This window comes from Trichechus manatus, unplaced genomic scaffold (assembly GCF_000243295.1).
Source record: "Trichechus manatus latirostris isolate Lorelei unplaced genomic scaffold, TriManLat1.0 scaffold00162, whole genome shotgun sequence".
In the NCBI taxonomy this organism is placed as follows: domain Eukaryota; kingdom Metazoa; phylum Chordata; class Mammalia; order Sirenia; family Trichechidae; genus Trichechus; species Trichechus manatus.
In genome coordinates, this window is record NW_004444098.1 from 3,594,955 (window position 1) to 3,620,274 (window position 25,320).

The 25,320-nt window shown below is 42.8% G+C and overlaps 1 protein-coding gene across 2 annotated transcripts in view; it reads right to left on the bottom strand.

Annotated features, from left to right (window-relative positions):
• Nucleotides 1-25,320, bottom strand: part of FRMPD4 (FERM and PDZ domain containing 4) — a 217,706-nt gene that overhangs the window by 13,092 nt on the left and 179,294 nt on the right. For both annotated transcript variants that reach the window (XM_023740710.1, XM_023740711.1), the window contains exons 6-13: nucleotides 24,965-25,069; nucleotides 21,315-21,422; nucleotides 16,915-17,046; nucleotides 12,652-12,771; nucleotides 6,278-6,414; nucleotides 3,866-3,992; nucleotides 1,227-1,316; nucleotides 210-392 (exon numbers count right to left, since the gene is read on the bottom strand). In XM_023740710.1, the coding sequence (XP_023596478.1) occupies nucleotides 210-392; nucleotides 1,227-1,316; nucleotides 3,866-3,992; nucleotides 6,278-6,414; nucleotides 12,652-12,771; nucleotides 16,915-17,046; nucleotides 21,315-21,422; nucleotides 24,965-25,069 (1,002 nt within the window). The remainder of the gene's footprint in view (nucleotides 1-209; nucleotides 393-1,226; nucleotides 1,317-3,865; nucleotides 3,993-6,277; nucleotides 6,415-12,651; nucleotides 12,772-16,914; nucleotides 17,047-21,314; nucleotides 21,423-24,964; nucleotides 25,070-25,320) is intronic.

The window sequence follows — 25,320 nt, forward strand, 5'->3', positions numbered from 1 at the left end:
TGTGTAGATGAAGAAACTGAGCCCAGAGAAGTACAGTAACTTGTCCGTAAATCCCGTGCTATTTAGTAAGGACTGGCGCCCTCAGGCCTGAGCTGGGTGCACTTTTTCTCTACAACCCTTGCAATTTTACCTGCTTTGTGAACATCAGCAGCATTATCAGAAATGAGCTGTCCAAACCAAGGTCATGCGTCAATACCCAAAAGACTTACCTTCACATCCAGCACATGGAGCTCCACCCTCACCAAGCTCTCGTCTTCGGTGAACATTTCGATCCTGTTGACATGGCTGAAGTCAGCTAAAAGAGCCACCAGATTGGTTTTGGTGTTGATGACATGGCTTATGCCATACCGGGGCCCAACCAGGAGAGTCACTTCTGAGCGCTTCTCTGCCTGCTGAGAAAGGGACGTTGACAAAATATATAAGCATACGAGACCTCTGAGGCAGCATGAAAGTTGACCTCGAGAGCCTGCTTGTCTAAGATTACATTTTCTTGATAAAGTATTTCTGGGTTATATCGTACTGTTGTTATTGCTGGGTGCTGTCAAGTCGATTCTGACTCATCGAGACCCTACAGGGGTAGGGTCTATATAGTAGAACTATATAGTAGAACTATATAGAAGAACTATATAGTAGACCTGCTCCATAAGGTTTCCTAGGCTGTAATCTTTACAGGAGCAGATCGTCAGGTCTTTTCTCCTGCAGAGCCGCTGAGTGGGTTCGAACTGCCGACCTTTCGGTTAGCAGCCGAGCCCTTAACAATTACGTCACTAGGGCTCCTGTTATGTTATACTAAATCATCCAGTTAGAAGACCCAGGTATCTGACTGCATTGAGGCTATGACACATCATGAATAATGTAGAAAGTTAGGGTTATCTTAGCACAGTGTATTTATAATCATGAGAGGCTCTTGGAAATGGGTTTTATTTTTGTTTTTTAACGTGAAATCATCTTTTGACTCAAAGATTTAAAAGAAGGCCTTTGTTAGAGTCCTTTGATTCTCTTGGTTCTTCACATTTCTTTTTCTAGGGCATTCAGCAGGGGCGCTAGCTAGTCTAACATTTCTTCTGAGATTCTCGGACCGTGGTGAAGTCGATTAGAAACACAGGCTGGAAAAGATTCACAGCTGATTTGCTTTTGTCATCAGAGGCGCTCATTCGAAGCAGCCTATGCAGTGACATTTTGCAGGCCTCCGTGGCTTCCGAGAAAAAGCAAGACGGTGAAATTACCACTAACGTTGCCTTGAACACGCGGCCCCCGTACAGTCGAAGGTCACTGAGGAACTTGAGGTAATGGACCTTGGCTTGCAGTGCAGAGAGCTGAGGAGAGAAAAGAAACCTCAGGTGTGAACTCCATTGGGTGCCATCAGGCTGGAGACCAGCTGAAAAAAAAAGGCAAGAGAAGGATGATTCTATCGCCGATGAGATGGGGCGTGACAAGGACCCTTCATTAGGAATGGAAGTAAACTGCTACGTATTTGGTTTCCTGATGAAGGGCTACAACATGACAGTCAGATTAAAATCGTATTTATTTGGGGAACTCTATAGAGGACTCCTAAGTATGGATGAAGGGCCAAGATACTCAACAACCAGGAACAAGAAGATAAAATGTTCCATGGAAACATCTGCTCCTTGGGAGATTTCAAGAGGTGACTGGTGCTTTCCTACTGCAATTAGGGACAAAGGTGGGCTTTACACAACTCCCAGAGCAGGGGGGACGCACCTGTATGCAAAGACTGCAGAAGCTGTTTTGAATACTAACACCTGCCATCTATGGAAAAGCCTTTCAATGGGCTCTTACACTTCCCCTCTCAAGTTTCTTCAAGTCATTGCAAGTTTTCAAGAAAAATGAGCTTTCTGAGCTCCGATCATTGTGGACAAGTTTGAACTTGCTATATAAGTCCCTGTATTATGAATTCAACTCCGAGAGGCTATTGAATTTCATGAATGCTTTACAAATGAAATTCTATCCAGATAAAAGTTATCTGTATAAAAACTTAACAATGTAGGCTCCTACATCATTAAAAAAAAAGTGCTTGATTAAAAAAACAATTGTCCATGTTTCACGGTGAATATGTCAGGAATGTTTATTAGCAGCAAACATTTCCAACAAGGTGTAGATCACCATTAAGTAGCACTGACTGTAAAATGCTGTCTTCAATCGCAGGTGAGTTGCCAACTCATGTGTTAACTGCACCTAAATGTACTGGTCTTTCTGTCATTGCTATTTAGCACCACTCATTGTTGCCGTTAGCTGCTATCTAGTCGTCGGCTCCGACTCATGGCGACCCCATGTATCACAGAATGAAATGTCGTCTACCCTATTTCTTTGAAAAACCCAAAGCACTTTGCAAATTGATTTGAAAGCAAACCATTCACTCTCGGCTCGAAAATGCAATCTTTACAGAAGGACAGTGATAGAGAGATAGATAGATGATAGATAGATAGATAGATTTTAAAGCAGTTATCCAAATTATTACAAAACCAACAGCCCAGGCTTGAACAAAATCCCAAGTCATTTACAAGAAATTAGCCTATGGGTAAATAAGAAAGGGAATTAAAAAAAAATCTCAATCCATGACTGCTCACTGTGATCCGAGGCATCATCCCCATGAAACTGGGAAGTCAAAGGTGGCTGACAGTGTGTTGAACTTGATGATACGTTAACAAAAGAAAGGCCATGGGGGTGAGGAGGAAATGCAAAAAGCCAGTAACAATGACTTAAAATCTGACACCAAGACCAAAGAATTATCTGGGTAAACAGTGATTAGTAGCACAATCCCCCAAAGCCTCCGTGGCTAATAGCAATTGAAGAGTGTTCTTGGGTTGTGGAGCAGCATCCAATTTTATAGGTCCAGTATTTTAAGGCTCCTTCTCTTTCCGCTTCCCGAAATGCTTTGCTTTTCGTTACCTATAAACCATACCTAGCTTTCTCTGCTGACCAACAGTGTATTTTCAAATGTTCTTTGTGTTTCTTGTACTTAATTTAAAAAAGGAGATTTTTAGCACTCATAATGGTGAATGAAGGAAACAAGTTGATCCTCCCCCCAAAAGTGTGCTTTAATTCAGTGGTTCTCAACCAAGGGTGACTTTAGCTCCCAGGGGACATTTGGAGATATTTTTGGTGGTCAAACCTGGCAGGGTGATACTGCTACCTAGTGGGTAGAGACCAGGGACGCGGCTAAACATCCTACAATCCACAGGAAAGCCCCCACTAAAAAGAATGATCTGACCCCAAATGTCACTAGTGCCAAGGCTAAGTAAGAAACCCTGGTTTAATTAATGTGGCATTTTGTCTGCAGGGACCCTTTAGTGTCTTCTGTGCATTTAAGCTGTCCTGAGTGGCAAGTGAGAGCATGATAACCCAAAAAACCCCACCTTTGTTGCGGTCGAGTCGATTCCAACTCATAGTGACCCTATAGGACAGAGGAGAACTGTCCCATAGGTTTTCCAAGGAGCGGCTGGTGGATTTGAACTGCCAACCTTTTGGTTAGCAGCCTAAGCTCTTAACCACTGCACCACCAGGGCTCTGAGAGCACGATGGAAACATAGAAATATCTTGCAATTCTGTCCTCTAATCAAAAAGTCTTAGAGGCTATACAAGCATTCTCCTGCTTGCACATAAACACACAGATGCCCAGTACAATCAGGAGTCCATAGCTCGCAAGAAAGAAAGATGTTTCCATAAGGATACTTTCTTTTCATTAGTCTTAGAAACATGTTAACAATTTAAAAAACTTATACAGCGTAACTGCTTCTGGAAATACAGTGTTAAGTATTTTATCCACAGGCTAATTTTAAACATTTTAAAAATGCATGCAAGTCTCTTTCTTCAACATCTATTTTCTATTAAGATGCAAATGCGATACCTTTTTACCCGGTGGTACCAAGTTTTGATTTGCTTTGACAAGGTGTGAAAGTGCTTTCTTTATGTTCTTCTCTTTCATGCTTTGCAGCACAGCAGAAGGAAGAAAAGTCTCCAATCCCCATTCTTTTCTGCAATAAAGAGCGCATCTTTAATTTTACATTCTTGCGATCATTAGTTATCTGAGACAAAATGGCGCTCTGATGTTTGTTGGAACAAATGAACCCTTGGTGAGGCAGGGAACACGGACAGGTCCCCAATTAGGGAACCAACTTTTAATTTACACTCAGAAAGCGTATTATTTGATCATTAACACATATGTTTGCATATAAAAAGAAATACATTCCTCACTCTCCTGAGAGAATGCTAACAAGGCATTGGGACCAATGGAAATTGAAGAGACACTTTGTCAAACCTACCTCTGAGTCTCTTATAATTTATACACCTATCTGAGTTTGTATTTCTGACACCAATTTCTCTCCATCCCTTTGTTTATGCCCACTCTCATCTCTCCCTGTCCCTGTGTTTCTGCGCATACACCGTCTTTCCCTTTTCTCTAGAAAGATGGATGCAACTCCTTTATGCCACCAAACCATTCTTCCTTCTCCCCCTCCCTCATCAATGGCTCTTCCCTTTCTTCCCAGTCAGTTCATGTCCGTCTAACTCCTTTCGTCAACATTTCTTGGAACAAATGCTTGGGGATGGTGGTGCTTCTGGAGTGGAGTCAAGAGTGTGGTTCATGACCCTACAGTACGGCTGGTACCGACAGAAGATGCAAACATCATTCATAGGTGTGGCCATATAAGAAACAAACCAACGAATGGGACTGGGTTGATATATTTTTCCAAGAGTCCATTTCCCCAGCAATGACTACTATGCTAAGAAGGTTACATATTTTGAATTCTAGAAAATCTATCCTTGTTTGTCATGTACCCAACCAGTGTCTTCCGAATTATCTTAAGACCTTTAAGAAGATTCTGGTTATTTCTCCTTTTCCAGGTCCTCCCCAGTTGACTATTCATGTTCTTCAGTAGTTAAGATGGTGTTTTTCCTGATCACTACGTTTTCTCCTCTTCACTCATTCTTATGGTCTCTACCCCTCATTTGGCACTCCTTGTGGGCTACCTTGTAATTCTACTTGTATCATTATTTTAAATCATGACTTCTCATAGCTGTATGTGTTGTCTTTACAACTAGATCACAAGTTCCTCAATGGTCAGGATGCTAATTTATACATATCAGCATTTTCTACTGTCCTAGTGGCAATACATATACTCAACATTTGTTGGGTGAATAAATTTAGTAATGAGAACATCATCACAGGCCCTGCAAGATTCCTAGTCAAGCTAGTTATCTCTGATAGGGCTTGTGTGTGTATGTGTGTGTGTGTGGTAAATATATACGTAACAAAACATTTGCTATTTCAACATTTCTCATACGTACAGTGCAGTGACGTTAACTTATGCTCATCGTGTTGTACGTCTGATAGGGTTGTGACTGTATCATATTCAACCTGGTAGAATGTGGGCACAGGAGGTAGGAAGGGAAATGCATTTTAATTGTCAGAAACTTGGCTTGGGTTGCTGGGCCACTTTTTCAAATGCCAGGAGTAAGTAAGTGGTGATTGCTTTAGGCTAGTCAATCACGTGCCAATGAAAAGCATGAAGACCGGGAGACAGAGTGAAGGCAAAGCAAACTGCTTTTTCTAAGAAGAGGGGATCTTCCCTGGCCAAAGAGGGATGCTGATGCTGTTAAATGGGGTCTAGCAAGAGAAGACATTCTCATCTTCCAAGCAACTTGTGATTCGCGAAGCAAAGTTTAATTGTGTGGCTTCCTTCTCCACTACTTCACGGTTCTTTACTACAAGTACCTTCCTTCTGCTTGGAGACTGACACGCTACTTTTTATGCTGCATTCTGATCACGTAAAAGTCATCTCAGGCTACGCAGACCACCTTTCAAACACAGGTGCTTCAACCAGTCGCACAAACGATAGCACAATGAGGAGTCACCCTGCCTGGCTTAGAATCTTGACCCTCTAGTTAACAGCTGTGTGACTCAGGTAAATTACTTAATCCTCCCGTGCCTCAGTTTACGCATCTGTAAAATAGACCTACAATGCTACTTCTATCATAGGGGTGTTTTGAGAATTAAACAGGCTAATGTCCGAAAAGCACATAAACCTACATTTGGCTTAGAACCAAGTCCCTTTTGGAATTTAAAAAATGTACACTGTGTTTTAAATATGACTCCCATTGTAACCACAACTCTCTAGAGGTGGATTCGGTAAGAAATGAATGAGAAAGCCACCTGAAATGAACATTATATTCATATAATTTGCTTCTGGTTTACAAACAGCCCACCACGAACAAGATCAACAATAAATTCTGGCATATGGCGCTGAGAGTCAACACTTACTCGATGTATTTGAGGGAAATTTTCTGCGTCTGCTTGGTGGTAACGGTGGCAATGTACATTTGTAACGCTGCCAGCCGCAGGGCAATGTCATATTTCAGCTCCGGCCCAAATCGCTCCTGAACGACGTCGTTGCAGCTCTGCGAAGAGACCAGCAGAGGGCGCAGCAAGTCAAAGAATGGGCTGGTGCCATGCTGCCTTAGAGGAACAGGTGACAAGCATTTTCCCCAGCGTTTCAACCTTCCCTTCAAAGGCAAGGAGGCTAAATGTGGAAACGTTTCCACTCGGCTGCTTGGAACTGAGTCGGTATTTAAATGCACAAACACAGGGACCACACAAAACATTTAACATTCATCCACGAGCTGCTATTTAAATATTTAGCTTTTCGTAAAAATAATTAGGAATTTGGGTATAAAATTTCCAAACACAGGTGCTGCAATTGAACACGAACACACAAACTATTGATAGCGCGATGTGGCTTCTGCTGTTAGGCTGCTGGGGTTGGACTCCTGGGTTCGAATCTCGTTCCTCCACTTCATAGGGACGTGACCTTGGGCAAGTCCCTTAATCGTTCTGTGCCTCAGTTTTCTCTTCTGTAAAACAGGGATAATACTGAATGGACTGCCAGAAGAACGAACAAATCTCTCTTGGAAGAAGTACAGCCAGAATGCTCCTTAGAAACGAGGATGGCGAGACTTCGTCTCACGTACTTTGGACATGTTGTCATCAGGAAGGACCAGATCCTGGAGAAGGACATCATGCTTGGTAAAGAAGAGGGTCAGTGAAAAAGAGGCAGACCCTCAACGAGATGGACTGACACAGTGGCTGCAACAACGGGCTCAAGCATAGCAACGATTGTGAGGATGGCGCAGGACCGGGCCGTGTTTTGTTCTGTTGTGCATGGGGTCGCTATGAGTCAGAACCGACTTGACGGCACCTAACAACAACAACAACAATTAATAAGGTCTGTGGTGAGGATGAACAGAGTTAACAATGGAAAGCCTTTAGAACGCTACCTGATAAGTTGTGAGCACTTGACACACGTTAGTTGCTGTCAGCATCAGCATCCTTATCCTCCTCCTCCTCCTTCTCCCTCCTCCTGGTTGTCATACAGAGAAGCTTCCAGGAGGAAGAATTAGCAAGGTGATGGAGCGCGGCAGCCCTGGAGGCACACCCACCCGCTTTGGAGTCCTGGCTTTGCCCATCACTACCTGTGTACCTAACCTTAGACCAGTTCACATCCACTCTTGCAGCCTCAGTTTACTCATCTGTACAGTGGGGATTCACACGAACTACCTCACTGGGGTGATGGGAGGGCTGGGCGAGATGTACATGAAGCGCTGTATCACAGTGCATCGGGACACTCGGTAAATGGTAGCTATTGAAACCCTCTGTTCATTCCAATGGCCTCTGCCCCTGCTTCTTCAAATGCAGGGCTTTGAGGGAGTCATTCCTGTCTCAGCCTTAGTTTGTTCACCTGTAAAAGGGTCAGTGAAAAAGAGGAAGACCCTCGACAAGATGGACTGACACAGTGGCTGCAACAATGGGCTCAAACACAGCAATGACTGTGAGGACGGCAGTGTTCCGTTCTGTTGTACACAGGGTCGCTAAGGGTGGGAACCGACTCGACAGCACCTAACAACAACAGCAAATGGGAGACACCTACCTCACAGGGTTTGTTGTGAGGCTCAACAGAGTGGATGAGGGTGTGTCTGTAAGTGTGAAGTCCTACATGAACACAGGGGTTGGTTTGAGAGTAGTGTTCTCATCCACTCACAGGTGCAAAGCTCGGAGCTGAACGTGGATGGGAAGCACAGCGTTGCTGAAGCATATTCTGCACGCGCGTTTGCTTAGTGCTGGTATGGGAGGCTGACTCTCGGGCTAGAAAATATGATACTTGGTCCCTTTCTCCCTTTCTCCTTTCCTTTATTCCTCGCCTTGTCCCAAGAAAGTTTCAAATGGAAAACTGTCTCAGGAGTTATTTGCTTCTTTTCTAAGAGAAGCATGTTTATGACCCCTTCATATATTGCTTTTACTAAAACGGGAGCAGGTGCCTCTGTTTGGTTTCCGCAGACAACATTCATCCTTTGCATCCCTAATACGGCCTTTCACGTCTGCTTCCCCTTAAAATCTTAAAGCTCTCTGGATAGCACGGTATCCTTTTTTGGAAGTGGGTCTGTCATGAGGCAGGAGATGGGGCCGCCTGAGTGAGGGCAACCATTTGTTTTGCCAGTCTTGGGTTTACCAGTCATGTCCCAGTGCCTGGGGTTGCCCAGAATGGGGCACCAAGAGGTTGATGGCCCAGGCAGGGTCATTTTATAAAGTCCTGTGAGGGATGGGGGACACTGTGCCAGGCCTGTAGCAGGCACTTGAGAAATCGCTTTTGTGAGAAATCATTTTTTGATAAATCGCTTTCTTCTCTGACTGCTACTGCAGGATGGATTTAAAAGAGAATTTTAGCAGAGAATTTAGAGGCAAAAGCTCCAAGCTGGACTCTAGGTTCTGATACATACTAATCAAGTGGCCTTGGACATGGCATTTCGTCTCTCCTGAGTCTCAGTTTGCTCGTCTGAGAAATAAGATAACAACCAACTCACAAGGTTGCTGTGACACCTGCAAGGATGCTTCATCGCATGGAACGTGCTTTCTAAAGGTGAGTCATCACCGTCCCTTCTCCTAAGAGTTGCGGCTGGGACAGTTCTTCCCCATTCCTGTTATAACCCGTATTTAACCAGACTGCTGGATGAAATTTTTGACAAGGTGATTAGTCAGCTAATTACATGATGTGATTAGTTCAGACTGATCCTGGAGAATTCGTGTGAAGTCTGAATTGTATATATATACATACACACTTAGTATTAATCATGCTTTTATTACTCTCAAGTACATTTCTTAAAATACAGTTCCACAAGCCAATGGTAGTCACTGTTTTGCTAAATAGACGTCCCAGTAGGATCCTCTTTAAACCTGGAGAAAGCTCATTTACAATTAACATGTTCCATGTTACAAAGGAAATCAATACTACTAAAGGGTTTGAAAACATTTTGTAGCCTCTTAGGTATCATCCTGCCTACTAATTGGCATAACAATCTCTTTCTTAATAGATAGTGGAAAGGTTGATGGCCACACGGCCCATTCAAATTATGAATTAGAACAGTCTGGATTACTAGGATTTACTGCTAATACATATGTTAAAGTCTGTGAACTACCTCATGGACCATTAATGACTCGGAGGTTAGTACATGTTATTACTCTTGAAACGGGTTTTCATCTTCATGGTTCACCTCATTAGAAGCCCAGTAGATTCGATTGGTTTTTGTCTTTGTAATGTGATATATATTGCTTCTGCTTACTCTTTTGTTCTCTTAGCTTACTATTCTTATTGCATCTTTTTAGCATCTTAAAAGCAACAGGAGGACACAGGCATCGTTTGCAGATCTGTAGACTTATATTATTGGTCATTCCTTATAACGTTATTCTAGACATACCGTGCACTCTGTGATAGAAGGAAGGCATTTAGAAATAGAGAGTCTGAGGCAAAGAAATTCTCATTTCATACTCGCAGTGGACCACTGCTAGTGGTGGATATATAAGATGACAGTAGCTTTATTTTGGTCTCTGTCACCCACCATCCATGGCTTTCCATTTCCCTCCCTGGCTACTCCTTGAGGAGGTGGCTAGTCCACCCGTCATGCAGCCCCCGAGGTGGGGAAGCAGAAATATCATCAGTCTTCTTCTGCTAGTCCCTAGGCAAGATTCCCGGACAGGTTTTCCTATTCTGAAAACAGTCTCTCAGGTATAAAAGATAATGTCTTTTGGATAAGAGAAATCTCTATAAATTGTATTAGATTGGAGCAAACACACCTCAAGCAGCACCGTGCTTAGCAGTACTCCTTGTGTACTTTAGAGGTCACCCCTCCCCAAGACAAACACAACCGCACTCTTCTTTTAAAATTGTGATGGACTTGTGATGTTTCAAACAGAAGCAGGGTAAAATGGTTTTAAAGCATCATCCTGTTCAAGGGATGGGCATATAATTATAGAGAACGGCAGTCGAACACATCTCACGGTCTCCAGTCTCACGCTGACTGACACCTATAACTATCTGCAGCTACCAAGCTAATCAGCATAGAAGACGGGTCTGAGCTGCACTGGAAAGCCTTGGGTTGGTTCTGGGTCGAATGTGGGGAACATGCATCAGTAGATCAGCCGTGAATCACGCCTTCACGTCTGGGTTACCTGGCCCGTTGGAGAACAGGGGATACTGTAGACAAGTGAGGGGTCCAGGTGGCCAAAGTCGAACACTAGGAACCCAAATCATGACAGTTTCACTGTTCTTGGTGGAAAACTTTCTAAAGAGTATTACACGTTTCTTTACTTGCTAAGCAAGGAGTACTGAAGAGGATTTGCGTTTTTGTGAGGACTCAGGGTGATCTTCACGAACATTTGTCATCCTACTGAGCTGTAAATACCACAGTCCCTTCGGAAATTGAACCAGCCTTTTCCTGAGTGCCCCCATCCTCTGGAATGTTCTAGGAGGTTCTGGTTTCTTCTTATTGGACTAAATTTCTGTTCTCCAGGGCTTACTGACGCTTGAATTTATATTACCGTTCCTAACCTCTCACATCTCTTGTCTGCATCTCGCTTCCATCTTTTATCTACTTTCTTCTCCCACCCCACTTTTTAGAGATTACAAAAGCTTTCAAATCTACCAGAAAATATTAAAAACAGTAAAACAAATATCAGTGTACTAACTACCCAGAGTTAACAATGTTTCTCTTGTCTTTTTCCTATTTCTTTCTCACTTATGCCCAGCCAAAGAGAGTACGTCATTTCTTTTTTGTTTTGGCCTCACTTTTGTCTTTTCTCTTTCTTTTTGTGGGGGGCGGGGGTTACATTTAAGTTGACGACCTTTTCTGAGTAGTTCTAATGCTAGATATTTAAGCATTAGGTAAATGGGCTCTTACTGTTTCATGGGACTATACTCGAAATTTAAGTGAGAGTAATGGGAAGTAGCTTTAGAAAAATATAGGAACATCTCCTAAAGATCAAATTGGATAAACTTCATTTGAGACAAACTCTGCCAAATACTCATTCCTGGAAGCCTCAATTTCTGAGAATTATATCCCAGAATCAGATATAGACGTAGTCTGCAAAGTCTTACCTTCTTAGAGTCTTATCTCCTTGAAATGAATAATTCCAGCATAATAATATCACAATATTTCAGAACAATCTAAGCACAAATAAATAAATGAATGAATAAGTAAATAAAGGAGAGGGAAAACTTGTTCTTACAGTTGAATGCTAATTCATAAATGAAGGAGAAATCACGGAATTAGAAAATTCATTTTTCAGCCATCATAATAATAATGGATTTAGGCAAGAATCATCTATGAGCACGAAAACCAGTGGCTGAACGTTTGATGAGACGCAGGATAATGAGACAGTTGCAATGCGACTCTTCACAAATTATGTATTAATTATAAATGCAAAAGTAGTAACTTCAGAATGGAGACATTTGGAGGAAACCGCCTTAACCAAGGGTTAAAGTTAACTTTGCCATTAAGGGGACAAACTGACATCATGTGCCTCTTGACAAAATCACCCATGTCGTTCTCCTGCCAAAACTGTGTCATCTCAATCTATTCATGAGAAAACATCAGAGGCACCCAAACTGAGAGACTTCTACAAAACAACTGATCAGTGCTCCTCAGAACTGTCAAGGTCATGAAAGTCAAAGAAAGGCTGAGGAATGTTCTAGAAGACTAAGGAGACATGACAACTACATGCAAACTGAGATTCTGGAGTGAATCTTGTTCTAGAACAAAACTGATACAAAGAACATTGTTGAGACAATTGATAAAATTTGGATATGGACTGTAGAGCAGATAATGGTAATCCATCAACGCTGAGTTTCTTGATTTTGTTCTTTGTACAAAGGTTACATTAAAATGCCCTTGTTATTAGGAGATACACACTGAAGCATTTATGGGTAAAGGGGCAGGATTTGTGCAACTGACTTTCATATGGTTCAGAAAAATACATATATATGTACATGTATACATGTATTACATATATACACATATATATTTATATATAAAATGTGTGCGTGAGAAAGAACTTTTGCACACACTAAACATAAATTTAATGTAGTTAAATGGGTGATGGGTTTTTGTAATACTCTTGCAACGTTTCTGTAAGCCTGAGATTATTTCAAAATAAAAAGTAAAAATTAAAAGAGCACCACAGAATCATCTTGTAATACCTTACGCTTGAGTGACAAAGAGAAAGAAGACCCTGAATTAAAGAATTCAGGAAAAAAATGAAAGTTAATCTAACCCACATTAAATATAAAGCATGCCAAGATTTTCACATACCTGAACATAGAGATACTCGAAAGCAACTGGGTCTCTCCTTAAAAGGTCAATCGGGTCCTTTGGGACAAAGCTTATTCGGAAAAGACACCTCATCTTGTGGGAGCTGGGCCTCTGTGTCACCTAGACCAATCAGACAAGAACCTTTCAGTGCTGACTGAAGAATGGCGGAGGGACACAGAAGCAAAGGCAACTTCCTCTGGACACGGGGCACTGGAGGTTCTTGGAGTATTTACCACAGATACTCATTCTCTGAAAGCTGCCCATACCTTGTGACTTAGGCTGGGCTCCCCTGAGGCAGACCTTGAGACAAGGGTTTGTGTGCAAGGGGTTTACTGCTCCCAGGAGAGGCCAGTAAGGGACAGGGGAAGCAGGTCTGGGAAGGAGAGGAAGCCAAGCAAGGAGGTGATCTCAGGGGAGCCCAGCAGAGGCTAGTTAATGGCCTGATCCCGCAGGGGACTCCGGAGTGTAAGTTACACCACACAGCTGCCAAGACCGGAGCCAAAGGAGCACTCATTAGGCATTGGTTTAGGGTTGTCCCCTCTCTCCCCCCAAAATCAAACCCATTGCCATTGAGTTGATTCTGACTCATGGTGACCCCATGTGCTACAGAGTAGAACTGCTCCATAGGGTTTTCTTGCAGATTGCCAGGCCTTTCTTCCATGGCACCCCTGGGTGGGTTTGAACTGCCAACCTTTAGGTTAGTAGACAAGCGCAAACCATTTAGGGCTGTCCCAGGGGACACAGATTTCCAGGTGTGGGCAAATGGGCTCCAGTTGCCTGAGGGCAGACCTCTGAAAAAGATCTACAGGGGTGGTTGCTGGAAGTGCGAGCTTGACTAAAGTCAAGGGGAGGGGAGCGAGGGAGCACACAAAAGGGATCCAAGGGGAGGGCACAGCATTGTGTCCCACTGCAGTGTTTTTTCTAAATCAGACTGCAGACTGACTGTAGCGATGGAAGCGCGGTCGTGCTGCCCTTGGATGACACGTCATTGGAAAGGAGGAAGACAGAAACTTTGGCCTATGCACTACATCTGGGGTCCAAAAGTTTCCAAACTGCCCCAAACTCCTGATATAATGGTGTGACAACGATAACTTTCAAAGTGTTCCAAGGCGCTTCGATGACACCACAGGTTCGCAACTAATCAATGCTGAGTGGAATGCTAAATTCACAGTGAAATAAGAGAAGTACCAAAGACACCCACTTTGTCCCATACAAAATACACAAATTCGTTTTGGCAAATAAATTAATGTAATGCAAAACAGTGCTTCAGGCTCATTAGAAATGGTAGTCCATAAAAATAATAACAGTCTCTAAAAAATAAACAAATAATTTCTTGGAAACTTTAAGTGTTATGTAAATAGACCATGGTATTTTCTAGACAGATTTTTAGTATCAAGCCACCAGAAATTCAGGTAGAGTTGCTGAAAAGTCCCTTTAGGTGTTTTCATCGGAATTAAATGCTTTAAAATGACTTTTGTTATTGGACAAATTATAACTTCTTCTACTTACTGCCTACCCCTTTCCATCATGCCTATAAATATTCTTTTGATTGAATTTTTTATACGCCTTGATTTCAAAGGCATACAGCTGTTTTGTTTCAGGACATTCAAATCATTTTTCTTTTCTAGAGATAATACTTGAGGTTTAGCAATTTGATTTTGCTCCTGATTCTAAAAAAGTCTCCCCTAAGGAGGATAAGGGGAGAATCACTGTTCAAGATCTTTTGTTTCCTTCTAACATTTTAAAAGAGATTTAAACACTAGAAATCAATCTGGGATGAGAAGTTATGGTTACCTAGCACCAGAAGAGACTTTTAAAGAATTTTCGTCCAAGTATATCACCATGAAGCTTTCCCGTAAAAGATATGTCGTAGATGGAAGTTCATAGGGAAAGTCTAGCCAGAAATATCAAAAGCTTGTGAAAATCTATTACGTTAAATATAGGTTGGGGTTTTGTTGGATTCATAGTGACGGGCTGTTGGTGCTCTGCTCACATCCCCTTCGTGTTTATAGTTACAAGTTGAAGGTTATTTACTGCAAATACCTGTCATTGTCTGCCAGCACAATGCAGTTCTGAATAGTCAGGGAGGAACTGTCCTTGGCCACCACCTGTCAGTCATTTTGTTGTGCTGTGGTGACTTGCATGTTGCTGTGATGCTGGAAGCTATGCCACTGGTATTTCAAATACCAGTAGGGTCACCCATGGTGGATAGGTTTCAGAAGAGCTTCTAGACTAAGACAGACTAAGAAAAAAGGCCTCGTGATCTACTTTCAAAATTTAGCCAATGAAAACTCTATGGATCACAACAGCATATCGTCCAATATAGTGCTAGAAAATGAGTCCTCTAGGTTGGAAGGCACTGCAATAGACACAACAATGGACTCAAACATACTGACCATCATGAAGATGGTGCAGGGCTGGGCAACGTTCCCTTCTGTTGTACATGGGGTCATCATTGAGTCGGAGCTGATTCAACAGCAACTAACAACTGTCCTTGGGAACAGCCCACAACCAGTCATGGACAGCCTGTTGGTGGATGAACGTCTCAGCTCCCTCACGCCTTGGTTGGGACAGCTCTGAGGTGTGTTCTACATTGTCTCCCACTGTTCCCCAGTAGCATGGAACTCCAGCTGCCCACAGTGGAAACTGGCTTGACCACACACTCTTCAGTGGGCTTCCCAGTTTTTCTCATCTCCCTTTCCAACTCCCCTGATGGTGTCTCCCAAGATCTCCTCCCAAATGAACCACTTGCATTTGAATCCTTGTCTCGAGGTCCGCCTCCAGGGAACTTAGGCCCAGACACTGACCTTTCACCTGAGAGATTCTGTATGTCAGGGGTTATTCCCCTGTAATGAAGCATAAAGGAGCCCTGGTGGTGCAGTGGTTAAGTGCTCAGCTGCGAACCAAAAGGTCGGTGGTTCAAACCCACCAGCCGCTCCTTGGAAACCCTATGGGGTAGTTCTATTCTGTCAGTAGAGTCACTATGAGTCAGAATCGACTCGACAGCAACAGATTTCTTTTTTTTTTTTTAATGAAGCATAAAACAAGTCATCTACTTCCAAGTATATTTTGTCACAGGTTAAAATAATAATCATTAGAAGTGATTTATAAACCAAAAACCAAACCAGTTGCCATCAAGCTGATTCCAACTCATGGCGACCCCATGTGTTTCAGAGTAGAACTGTGCTCCATAGGGTTTACAATGGTTGTGACCTTTTGGAAGCAGGTGACCAAGCCTTTCTTCCGAGGTGCCTCTGGGTGGATTCGAACCACCAACCTTTTGGTTAGTGGCCGAATGCTTAACCATTTGTGCTACCCAGGGACTCCCAAAATACGTACAGGTCGATTTAAACCTGATAAAAATAATACGTCCAATTTACAGGAATAAACATCAACACAAATGACAACTTTCTAACTAATTTATTACACTGAGTTGGGCTAAGTCAAGAGCGTTGGGATACCTGATGTGTAGGATACCACCTTTTAATTATAGACAACCTAGAAGCACTTTGGTGTGATGACACTTTCTGCCTCTCCATGAGTATGGTGGTGTCTTGACTCCCAGCCTTACCTTCTGGTGTCCCCTCGTGGCCCTTCCTTAAAGTTCCCTCTCCTGAACTCTCCTACCTACGAGGAATTTGTTGAAATCCCAACAAAGACTCTGCTTGTGTGGAGTCACAAGGACACCCACAGCGGGAGGGCTGTGCTGAATTCAGCCGCCAAGCAGCCTGCCTGTCTCCCCAGGAAACAGATGGGGGTGGCATCTTGGTAACTAGGAACTGGGACACATTGGTAGATCACATATTTCTAGTGGGTAGGACTGGGGCAGGGATTTTAGGCTTCCAAAAATAGTCTCAGTACGTACCCAGAATGTATAACAACTAGATACAATTTCAGCTTAATTTAAATAATCTCAGAACTATTTCTTCGTAGTGGTTTCAAGAGATCAACTTTTAAACCAGGCGAACAAGTCATTGCAAGAACATAAAATATAATTCTCCAGAGCCATATTCCCAGTGAGTAGCTGCCGAATCTTTGAATGACAAATGTGTTTATGAGACCAACTGCCAGTCTATGAAAGATGGACAAAATGGGAAACATCACCTTGAGGTGTAAAATCCTTTATGGATTCCGGTGCTTCCCTTGGTGGGGATACAGGCAGGCAGCTAATTCAGTTAAAGACTAGAAGGCAGGGGAATTCTGGGGTGGGGTGACCTCTGCTCTTTCTAGCAGCAGATCATTTCAGAGTATAATTTCACAGACCTGAGTTAGGGTCTCCTGTTCATGAAGCAAAAGCAGCTTGGTCCCGGCCCCTTCCGTCCTCTGCTCCAGCATGAGGGAGAAGTGTTCGATGCCCTTGATGGAGAGTTTCTCTTGAAGGGTTAAGATGACATCCTTACAGAGGAAACATTGACAAGATGTGATCAAAATCAAGGTGGCCCTCTTGTTGAGTCTATCATGACCAGAAAGTGTAGCACATGAAGGTTTCCAATGTTTAAATTGTATACCTTTGGTTGATTCTGAAGATTGATGCTCTGGGGATCCAAAAAGATTCAAAAACGAGAATCTTTCTTCCCTTGCCCTTTTCCTGGCCTCCCTCACCACCCAAAATCTTTATGGACTTCAGGAACAGGACGCAACAAGGCAAATAGAGACGGAGCTTACCTATCACTTAAGGTCCTACATTAGAAAGGCGACAGTAAGCTGTGTAGTGTAGCTAGTTCCATTCTCCTTTTTTCTAAATGGGTTGGCACTCAAACCAGCTTTGAAAGTGGTCGACTTTAAGGGTTGGTAAACTACAGCCCCTGGGCCAAACACAGTCCGTCACTTGCTTTTGTAAATAAAGTTTTACTGAACACAGCCACGCCCATTTGTTTACAGATTGTCTACGGCTGCTTTCAGGTTACAACAGCAGAGATGAGTAGTTGTAATGGAGACCGTATAACCCACAAAGTCTAAAATATTTACTATCTGGTCCTTTACAGAAAACGTTTGCTGACCCCCAGGTCTACCTTCCGTAAGAGAAGTATGGTAGTGGTTAAGAATATGGGCTCTGGAAAGAGAACAGCTGGTTTCTAATCCCAGCTCTACTGCTTATTAGGAGTGCAGCTTTGGGCAAGTTATTTAACCTCTCTGTAACTTAGTTTCCCCTTCTGTAAACTAGGGATAATAATAATCCCTGCATCCGAATGGACATAAGGATTAAATGAGTGAACACTGAGTAAGCATTCCTTACAACACTCTGTTGGCCCTGAGTTAGGGCACCATTAGCTTTTATCTTAAATCTCTGGAAGGTGGAATGAGTCTGCAATCTTTTGCAGGATTAAATATTTATGATCAAAAAGTTGTTAAACACACACACACACACACACACTATAATGCAAAACTAATCTCCTCAACCTTTACTTTTTTCATGTACTTGAAAATTAGTAACTGATCCTTCAGTCTTCTTCAAGATAGTTTATCCTCAGATGCTAACAGATATTACAGCAGTGGTTCTCAACTGGGGGCAATTTTGCCACACAGTGACATTTGGTAATTTCCGGAGACATTTTTGGTTGTCACAATTCGGGGAAGGGGTGCTACTGGCAACTAGTGGGTGGAGACCAGGGATGCTGCTAAACATCCCACAGTGCACAGGACAAACCCCCACAGCAAAGAGTGATCCGGCCCCAAATGCCAATAGTGCCGATTACTCTAATGTTTTGATTCTTCTCTGCGGACCTCTTCCAATTTCTTCAGGCCTCCTTAACCACCGCCCCGCCCCGCCCCCCGCCCACAAAAACACTCAACATAAATGCTTTCACTGTGTTGAATTTCAAACAAAAAAAGATTCTTTGCTTCATAGTTTTTGCTCAAGGCCCAGGGAAGAGAAAACAGAGGCAGTCCTTTGTGTGGCAATATGTACTTTATAAAACATTCTCCTGAATCACCAGGGAAGACACCAGAAAATCAATAGCGGTAGTTTTTCTCTGTTTGGATTCTGTAGTAGGAATTTGGGCATTTTTTATTAAACAGTGTTACAGCTGTCTCATAACTATACCGTTTTTATTTTACACCTGTCCTTCTGTGTCTAGTGTGATAATCAGCTGCTAGGGTACCAGATAAGATCACTTTAATTTGATCTGAACTCTTTGCATTGCTCCCTGTCATCTCACTGCCGTCTGCAATCCTCAGGGACATCAAACTTAGTCTAGTGTGGATTCCAATCATAAAGAGTGCAGAGGAATTAACACAGGGCTCTCTTTCAAACTTAGATTTATTTCTGTTAAGAAATCGGTTCAACAGAATTTCAAATTCTCATGGACTCCAGACTTTCTGGAGCCACTGAGGCTAGATAAACCCCTGAAACTACTGGCCTGAGATAATCTTTAAACCTTAAACCAAAAATATCCCCTGAAGTCTTCTTTAAACCAAACAATAGTTTAGCTTAGCTAGTAAACAATGCCTGCCTTGAGCATTGTGCTCTTTTAAGAGCTATCTGTACGGGATCTAATTGACAACAGTAACTTGAAACAGATCGGAAGCTTAGGGGGCAGTGAGTTCATGTAAATGGTGGAGGCAGGGACGGATTACTCAATAAGCAAGGTACACACAGGCTTCCTTGTGCTTACTTACTAATCTGTAGTGTACAATTTCACCTGTTTTTCACCACATCAAAGATGTAAATAAACACAAGCAAGCCTGTGTGTACCTTGCTTACTGGTTAATCTGCCCTGGCAGGAAAAATTGGGAAAAAGAGGGTGAGATTAGTTTCATAACTTGAAGAATGTCATCAATGTTACTAAATTGTACATGTAGAAACTGTTGGATTGGTGTATGTTTTGCTTTGTATGTTTTCAACAACAACAAAAATAAATTATTTAGAAAAGAAAGAAATATGCTCAAATGTTAAGCTATATCTTCAGGTCAGGTAGGAAGTCCAACAGCAAGGAGCTTTCCTGACCAACAAGTAACAGAGAACCAGGCAACAGTGTCAGAGGGAGTTGTAATAATGTAGTTCTGTGAGTTAGTTCAGAGCCCTGGTGGCACAGTGGTTAAGAGTTTGGCTGTTAACCAAAAGGTCAGCAGTTCAAATCCACCAGCCGCTTCTTGGAAGCTCTATGGGGCAGTTCTACTCTGTCCTATAGGGTCACTCTGAGTCGGAATCGACTGGATGGTAATAGGTTTGGTTTTTGGTCCTGGTGGGTTGGTTCAGGGGTAGGCAAACTATGGCCCTCGGGACATATCTGGCCACGCCCACCATTTACATATTGTCTATGGCTGCTTTCATGATACAACAACAGAGTAATTCCAACAGAGACCGTATAGCCTGCAAAGCCTAAATATTTACTATCTGGCCTCTTCTAGAAAAAATTTGCTGCTCCCTGAGTTGGCTGATCAATAATTGGTTTAACACCTCACCATAAGCTGATATTGAGTAGAAAAAAAGGAAAAGGACTTTTTCAGTCATCACCACGTAAAATCAGCAGTCTTGTAGGAGGGAAGTTAATATTTCATCTAGAATGATTTAAGGATGATTTCAATGATCCATCATCAACCTGCTTATATTGTCTGCTCCAGTACCTGCTCAATCACTACACATTTAAAGCAATTCAAAACAAGCTGCTTGCTGGTATCATGACAATAAGAACGCACAGCCAAAGGGCCTTTGCAGAAATGCTTCCATACAAAAGTCTATGCTGATTAATTTTTAAAAACTAAGAACTGGGGGTTGATCATTCGGAGCCATTTTTAACACAGAGTCAAACGTCTCTTGAGAGATTACTGTAGAGATCATCATAAGGTGCCTTTTTTCCCTGCATACAATCTTTTTTACTGTGCCATTTGAAAAGGCCCTATTTTAGGTTGATGGGGCATCAGGGAACAATCCATTTCTGAACACACTTTTGTCTAATGAAAACGAGAATATGCACTCTTTTTTCCCAAGGAGGAAGCATAGGGAAAAGAAACCCATCTGCTCTGACTCAACACTCATGATTTCAAACTCACCTGTGGCTTGGAACGACTAGGATTGCTTTGTGACTCTTCCCTCCCATCCTCCTCCTAAGAAGCATGCCTCATTTCTGCCTTTTTCTGCATCATTTCCATGAAACTGGTTACAGCAATTAAAAGTAAGTGTTATCTTTACGTTATTCTTTCCCTTGTTTTTGCTGGACACCAAAGTAGCAGCTATTCAATTAACAGCTAACGTCTTAATCTTCCTGGTGGCTGACTTTGCTGAGAAATCATGCTGGCTTTGGGCAAGATGCCAAGCCTTCTTGGTGACAGTCACACGACTTTAATTAATCTGCAGGGGCATTAATGACTGGCCCTAGTGTTTCTTTACTGATAGCATATTACAGTAAAACCTTCGAAAGCCGGAACCTGCGTAAGGAGGAAACCCGTCAGAGAAGCGAGACCCGGAAAAACAAGGCAGCCCCGTCAAGTTCCGGCTCTCACGGTTTTCACCGTATGTTGCTCCGCGACACCAAAAAACAAAGAGCAGAAACTTCTTGGTTTAAGCTTTCTTGTTGTTGTTGTTGTTTTTTAAATTATTAGTACGCTACCTTATATGGAAGCAACCAGCGAAATCTCAGAAAAACGGACAGTTCCGGAGGAAGCTCCTGCCACACGCAGTACCTGGCGCCCCTTCGGTTACAGAGCTTAGCAACTCATCTTACCTTTATGGAGGTGCTGCAGTCAAAACGGAATGATTTGGTCTGCCCGTTTTCCAGATAGACTTTCAAAACATTTGGCATAAAAAGAAGTGAATTGTCCTTAACTGTTTCCTGTTTAATAAAAAAAGGGGGAGGAATGTAATTCATCAAATGAGAATTCTGCTCTTTGCTGTAGCAACTCTTATCTACAGTTATTCTAATCGGGGCAGAAAAAAACAATCAAACTCTTTATGGCCAATCACAGTATCCCTTTGGTGATACCTGCGTTAAGTTGTTCATGGCACAAATTATTATTTTCTAGCTACAAATGGCTCAGCTGATTCAAATAAAATGCATTAGCACATCAGAAAATCAATCAGACCAGTTTTTCTTTTTTTTTTAAACTCAAGATTCCCCGTTGGTAAACCCGATTACAGAAATAATTCCTTTGTAATTAAGCCACAATATTTGGAGCTACCAGCCCTGATGTTGGCTGAGCAGATGTCTTGAAGAGAGTGAGGCCTGGCAATGATGACATTTGACGGGAGGTCTGTTGGTGCCCAACTTCAAGTGTCAAGTTCTTACATAAAACTATTTTTAACCTATTTAGACATGTTCGTTGAACTCGAAGGGAAAATATATGGAGTGGGTATGTGTGTTACAATAGAGTAAAACATAATGTCTATGACAAACAGTCCATGATTTAGAAATAACACATACACACCCAAACACAAAGAGATGCCAGCTTGAAACATGATCAAAAGTAAACAATAGAAACATATTCCTTTGAATTCTCTCTCTTTAATTGGAAGAAATGAGAGACGGGAGTCCCTGGGCGGTGCGGACGGTTAATGTGCTTGACCGCTAACTGAAAAGCTGGACGTTGGAGTTCACCTAGGGGCACCTTGTAAGAAAGGTCTGGCGATCTACTTCTGAAAACCAGCCACTGAAAAATCACATGGAGCGAAGTTCTGCTGGTACACACAGGGTCACCATGAGTCAGAGTTGACTCAAGGACAACTGGATTAGTGAGAGATGAGAGAGTTGAAAGGGCAGAGAAAGAGGGCACATTTCAATGAGGTCCATGGATTCTTGGAGTGAACTGTTATTCACATGTAGTTGGTCACAAAGTCACAGGAGTCAAGGGAAACTCAGCAATCATGAAACACTACACCCCTTGTTTTACAGATGAGGAAACTGAAGTTACAAAAGCATCAGAGATTTGCCAGTATCTTACAGGTAGTCCTTGAGATTTCAATTCCAAGTTTTTCCACAACAGGCTCCTTTCCTTTCCTATTTCTTTCTCTGATTTTCTTCCCCCTTCTTTCCACTCCTGTGGATTTCCTATATGATTTTCCTACTACCCAATTCATTGAATAAGTTTGGATCCAAGTCCAGAAGAAATGGCACACAGTGACTTAGGAGAGCAAGAGGAGACTGGAAATGAAGATGGTCCCAAAGGTTGAGGAGCAAATTTGCTGCCAGACACAGGCCTGTGGTGAGGCTGTGGGGCTGGAGGAGGTGATCGACCCCAAGACCTCATGACCGGCTACCTCGAACAAAAACCCGTTGTTGTGGAGTTGATTTCAACTCATAGAGACCCTACAGGACATAGTAGAACTGCCCCGTGGGGGTTCCAAGGCTGTAAATCCTTACAGAAGCAGACTGCCACATCTCCCCTAGAGCGGCTGGTGAGTTCCGACCACCTACCTACCTTTTGGTTAGCAGCCGAGCACCTAACCACTATGCCACCAGGGCTCCTTTACCTTGAACAGGCCCTGCTATATTCAACAACGAATTGAAACTGCCACAGCAGCTTCTAGAATCCTGTTCTCTCTAAAGATGCATAGACTTCCTGGCCACCCAATCTTATCCTGGGAAGCTCCAGGCAGAACAGGAAACGTAAGTTTCAGATGAGCTTCTGTGGTATATTGATGCTCAAGGCAAGCTTCCTCTGTGAACGGAACCTTCCAGCCTTAAACTGGGACAGTCTTCTTGCAAATCATTGGTAACTCTGCATCCAGAATGACGGGGATCTACTGAGCTGAGCAGGACAGATCATGATGTGAAAGAGGCCCTAAGTGGTGTGTAGGGTGGGAGATGGAGATTGAGAGGACAAGGCTGTGACTAAAACGCTCACAGGGCAGCATAGTGACATCCTCGGGCCCTGACCCAGGAACATTATAATTGTTCGACAGATTGGCCTGTTAACTCCCTGGAGACCAAGTGGGGCAGACCCAGGACAGTAAGTTTTGACTAGAAGACACTTGGACCATGAGTGGGTGAACTGAGGGTTGAACTGTGTCCCTCAAAAAAGATACGGTGAAGTCCTAAGCCCCAGTACCTGGGAATGTGCCCTCATGTAGAAATAGGGTCTTTGTAGATGCTATCAGTTAAGATGAGGTCATACACGAGTAGGGTGGTCACTAATCCAGTATGACCAGTGTCTTTATGAAAAAAGAAGAAGAGACACAGACAGAGAGAGACACTGAGGAAGAACTCCATGTGAAATTGGAGGCAGGGATTGAAATTGTGCTGCCACAAGCCAAGGAACACCTGGGGCTACCAGAAGCTGGAAGAGACAAGGAAGGATCTTCCCTAGAGTCTTCGGAGAGAGCATGGCCATCTCTACAACCTGAATTCAGACTTCTAGTCTCCAGGGCTGGGAGACAATAAATTTCTGTTGTTTGAAGTCACTCAGGAAATGAATACAACGGACAAGCCCACATCTTCAAATTCAAATCCAGGAGCAACCCCAGCACAGAATCTGTGACCCATAATGAACTTACCAAGGATGAGATTTTATCCATAGGAGTTTATTTAAAACAACAACAACAAAATTGAGCATTTCAAGGAGTCAGAAAATATTAGTGGCCTAGGTGAGAGCTTTCTAAAAGCTAAAAATCACTACACTATATATGTTTTTTGTTTGTTTGTTTGTTTGTTTTTTTGGCAAAAGTTGAAAATAAAGCATCTTACTGATGTTTGCATTACTCATTTTGCAGCTCAATTATGTGCCCAAGCAATGAGGATTTTTGGAGATGTGCACATACAGAAGTCATTTTGACTTCTCTGCCAGTTTGATTAGTTGAAAGACCAGAGCCTTTTTTGGAGGGGATAAGGGAAAACATAATACCTTTTTCAAAATACATACAGGGCTGTCGTATGGAAGAGTGCTTAGTTAGCAGAATGGGAAGAAACAGGTGAAAGTTTCAAGGAGGCATCTTTTGACTCAATATAAGGCAGAGTGAGTGAACCTAAACTGAAATAATTGCTTTGCAAACTAGTGAGGTGTCTGATACTGGAGGTGTTCAAGAAAAAGCCAGACTACCTGATACCCTCTCGAGCCTTTTACAGTCCTGAGAGTTGACCCGTAAAAAAAACCCGTTGCTGTCCAGTGGATTCCGACTCATCAAGACCCTGCAGGACAGAGCAGAACTGCCCCACAGAGTTTCCAAGCAGTGGCTGGTGGATTCGAACTGCTAACCTTCTTGGTTAGCAGCCAAACGCTTAACCATTGTGCACCCAGGGCTCCTGAGAGCTGACACCCCCATGAAATCCAACAACCAATCCCCGATTGATTATTCCAGTGGGACCACTGGCTTTGGTGGAGTGCAAAGCCCCGAGCCATGGTGAATCTTTGTGAGTCATGAAACAGACAACTGTAAACTCACCGACACTTGGCCATTGATGATGACCTCCTCGGAGAAGCGCACTTTGACTGGGTTGGACTTCAATCTCGCCTTCTTTGCAGCACTAATAAATGCTGATTTGGGAGACTGGAAGGAACAGAAGACATTTTCTCTGATGACTCGTAACATAATGCGAACCTTGTAACAGTTGTTTTCCACCTTCATCCTCGCAGATAAGCAATACTTTGGCTAAAAAGTGAAATGTTTGGTGCATGCCTAATTCAAGGATGAAACACAAATTATGGACGCAGTCAAAACCCTGTCATGCCCATAAACTAATATGTTTCATTTAGTCACCAGACCAGAACTACAAACAGCATGTTCCATGTTCTTAGCTA